At 40.3% G+C, this 4,704-nt stretch overlaps 1 protein-coding gene across 1 annotated transcript; it reads left to right on the top strand.

The window, feature by feature from the left end:
- Positions 1-1,085: 1,085 nt before the first annotated feature.
- On the top strand, positions 1,086-1,280 carry SARC_12125 (hypothetical protein; the record flags this gene model as incomplete). Its single annotated transcript, XM_014293776.1, has 1 exon — positions 1,086-1,280. A coding segment is annotated over one exon (195 nt), but the record flags the coding sequence as incomplete, so codon positions are not given.
- Between the last annotated feature and the right edge of the window lie 3,424 nt (positions 1,281-4,704).

Raw genomic sequence — 4,704 nt, 5'->3', positions numbered from 1 at the left:
TTATACATAGATAAATACATACATACTTACATAGATACGTAGCTACATACCTACGTAGATACATACCTACACACACACACACACACACACACACATATATATATATATATATTACCTGGGTGTGTACATGTCCTTTTATTGTTTTACCTAGAAAACGTGCTAAGATTCGTACTTTTGCAGGCTGTTGTTCTGTGAGAATCTTTGTCCATAACGAGAAACATCTACAAAAAAATACTCAATTTTTTATCAGTTTGGGGGAACTCATACTTTTGTAGTCATGTCAATTTCGCAAACATGAGGAACCATGCCGATAGTCAAATTTATGTTAGCTGGAAATGGCAGACCTTTATCTGTATTTCTATTTCCCTTTGTATATGTTGAACGTTCCATGCACCGAAAGGGCATATCAGTTTCCCCACAAATTGTTGACTAGTATATCGAAAACCTTTCTATATATACCCGAGAAAGTGATTGGAGAAAGTGATTGATAACGAACACTTGTAAGAGACCTCGCATACAGTGCTTGGTACACAGAGCATGCAAGTAGGGACATCCCGTTTATCACACCTTTCGCGTTGCGTCCATTGCAGAGATGGATTTGATTGGCGCTTTCCGCAGGGTGTGTACGATCCCGCAGATAAGACATTGCGAAAGGTATGCGTGTTGTATAGTGTAGCGTGTATGAACGCCTGTGTGCTGATATCACGGTAGTATGAGGGTGTATATAGCGGTGTTTCTCTTCGCTAGTAATATATTCACCCCAGACGATGGGTTGCGCTGAATAAGCCGCACAGGGTCTGTTTGCACACTTACTAGCAACACCTGGTATTATGCGGCATGGAATGAAGCTGAAGCAAGAGTAATTGTTCCATCAATACAAGATAGAGGTTCTCCATATGCAGCATGCATGTTCGAGTGAATACAACCTGCTCCTAGTGTGTATGGCCTGATATTGTGTAACCCTTCACGGCTGCTCACGCCAGATTACAGCGTTTCACTTCCAACTAACAGTGTCATACAAATACGCTCCGTATGCTACAAAATGATCATCTCAAACGCACAACTTCTCATGATTCTACGCACAGGCGGCTGAGCGTGTGGCAGTCGAGACATGTTTCAACGACCTACCCGTGAACGGGCCGGAGAATAAGCTGTATTTTATCGGTAACATCCCCTCTGGTCATATGGAGTACGTGTACCCCGACGAGTACACAGCCGCCGATAAGACCAAGGCCTGCGATGTATGTGGTGTGGGAGTGTGGTTGGTTGTTTCTCTATGAGTGTAGTGTGAAACATAATTTTTTTATATAGGCCGTGAGAACTATGGGATATACATACACACACACATACACACACACACACACACACACACATACACACACACATACACACACACACACACACATACACACACACACATACACACACACACAGATATATATATATAAATACATATAGTAACTAAGGCACCCCTCTTCACTTAGTGGTTTTGTTGTACACCCACAAGTGAGCATGGGAACATGTTATAGGGGGTGAATGTACTTTTTATAGGGGGTGAACGTACTGCTATCGCCAACACTGGGTCGGGTGGATTAGATGAAAACTCTCATGTACTTCACTATTTTGAAACGCTCTTGTATTTTAAAATACTTGTGTATTTTGAAACTCTCATGTATTTTAACACATGTGTTTTAAAACATTCATGTATTTTAACACTCGTGTATTTTAAACCACTCATGTGTTTTGAAACACTCGTCTATTTTAGAACTCTCGTGTATTCTAACACTTGTATTTTGCAACATTCATGCACTTTAACACTCATGTATTTTTAAACTCAAGTATTTTAAAACTCTCATGTATTTTGAAACTTTCATGTATTTTAACACTCTTGTATTTTATCACTCTCATGTATTTTAAAACTCGGCAGTCAGGATGGACATGCACACACACCTCGTCGCATGGGGCCCAAAAGTAGGTACAGAAATCCAACCGAAAGTTGTATTTGCAGGACAAGATCTTGATCCTGAGATGACATGGGACACCAAATAGTACAATTAGTTATGTAGAAAAGTACAATTGGTTATGCAAAATAGCACAATTAGTTATGTAAAATAGTACAATTAGTTATGTAAGATAGTACAATTAGTTATGTAAAATAGTACAATTAGTTATGTAAAATAGTACAATTAGATATGTAAAATAGTACAATTAATTATGTATGTAAGATAGCACAATTAGTTATATACGATAGCACAATTAGTTATGTAAGATAGCACAATTAGTTATGTAAAATAGCACAATTAGTTATGTAAGATAGTACAACTAGTTATGATATGTAAAGATCTTAATCTTGAGATGGCATGTAACACCAAATAACTCATAGGAGAGAGTGTCTGTGCTATTCAACTGCGGGTATCTCTCTAGTACATCATCACACGCTCGTAATCATCATAACTTATATCTATGGAGAGAGTGTCTGGTTATATGTTGTGGTAGTATTATCACTCCCTTGCCTTCGATTATTGGACAACTGTCGAAAGCTCCGACGTCTCCTCATACTCATTTAAAACACTCACTTATAGCACACTCCCTTATAACACTCACTTATAACACTCACTTATTGCACTCCCTTATAACACCTATTTGTAACACCCTTTTATAAGACTTACCTATATCACACCTTTATAACACTCGCTTATATGACTCACTTATATAACACACTTATAACACTCACTTATAACAATCACTTATAACACTCACTTTAATCACTCGCGCAGTATTAGAACACCCTAACCCTCCCCCTACCTGTCGGGATGGAGTTTGTAGTATACTTATATAACTCACTTAAAACACTCCCTTATATACCCACTTATAACACTCCCTTATAATACTCACTTAAATCACTCGCGCAGTATTAGAACACCCTAACTCTCACCCTACCTGCCGGGATGGAGTGTGTAGTATACTTATATAACTCACTCATAACACTCACGTAAATCACTCGCGCAGTATTGGAATACCCTAACCCTCCCCCTAGATGTCGGGATGGAGTGTGTAGTATACTTATATAACTCACTTGTATCACTCCAAAACACTCCCTTATATACCCACTTATAACACTACCTTATAACACTAACTTAAATCACTCGCGCAGTATTAGAACACCCTAACCCTCCCCCTCCCTGTCGGGATGGAGGGCGTAATATATGTTAGGGTAAATGGAGGGCGTAGTATATGTTAAGGTAGCATTGGTCACTTATAACACTCACTTATAACACTCACTTAAATCACTCACTTAAATCACTCACTTAAATCACTCGCACAGTGTTAGAACACGCTACCCCCCCTACCTGTCGGATGGAGGGCGTAGTATATGTTAAGGTAGCATTGGTCACTTATAGCACTCCCTTATAACACTCACATAAATCACTCGCGCAGTATTAGAACACCCTACCCCCCCCCCTACATGTTCGGATGGAGGGCGTAGTATATGTTAAGGTAGCATTGGTCACTTATAACACTCACTTATAACACCCACTTATAACACACCCTTATAACACTCACTTAAATCACTCGCGCAGTATTAGAACACCCTACCCCTCCCTACCTGTCGGGATGGAGGGCGTAGTATATGTTAAGGTAGCATTGGTCTCCCCACACCACCGCGTCTTTGTAATCCTTCGACAGCGCCAGGACATCTTGTTGATGGTTCATGGCTCTCATGCGGTCTAAATCCTGCAGAAACAGTACGCGTACGAATACGGTAACGGCACATGTGTAGGTATATGTACAAGTAAATAGACACAGTCGTAGGGTGGTATATGGTGGTTCATGGCTCTCATGCGGTCTAAATCCTGCAGAAACAGTACGCGTACGAATACGTGTAGGTATATGTATGTACATAGACACAGTCGTAGGGTGGTATTGATCTTGGCTTGTGCTTGCAGGGAAGCAATCCATCTCGCATATATTAACGGCACATGTACGTACACGCATTCATCTGGCCGTATACGCATTGCCTGATGCGCATGGGGTAGAACGTACAAGCACGTGAAGCATATACCGACATGTATGTGACATGTGCGCAGATGAAGCCGTAGAGTGGTATATAACTTGGATTGTACTTTCTTTTAATCAGCCATTTACTTAAATGAATTCATATTGCGGTATATGGCTTGGTTTGTACTGACATTTAACTAATACAAACAGATATATATATATATATATATATTCATAAACATTTGAAAATATGAATTCATATCATGTTGTATAACTTGGTTTGTGCTTGCAAAAATACACTACAAACAAAGTTACATTCACAGAAACGTACTACGATACGTCTATACACTTGAGCACCGCCTCCATCGGCGTATACTAAGGCGCGAGACCGTACAAGTACACTTACGTGGATAGCTTTATGAGCCAGAGGCGTGCTAGTGTGTATATGGGCGTTGGTATCATATTGGAGAATACAAAATACAGGTTATAGATAGTCTATGTGGTATCTATTCGCGAATGCGTGCGCGAGCGCGCGCGTGTTTGTGTTTGTGCGTGTGTGTTGCGTGTGAGTGAGTGAGTGAGTGAGTGAGTGAGTGAGTGAGTGAGTGAGTGTGTGTGTGTGTGTGTGTGTGTGTGTGTGTGTGTGTGTGTGTGTGTGTGTGTGTGTGTGTGTGTGTGTGTGTGTGTCGTACGTACTACTACTAC

Source organism: Sphaeroforma arctica (genome assembly GCF_001186125.1).
Source record: "Sphaeroforma arctica JP610 unplaced genomic scaffold supercont1.2090, whole genome shotgun sequence".
Lineage (NCBI taxonomy): Eukaryota > Ichthyosporea > Ichthyophonida > Sphaeroforma > Sphaeroforma arctica.
The sequence above is the reverse complement of the archived record's forward strand: the minus strand, read 5'-3'. Positions and strand labels throughout refer to the sequence as shown.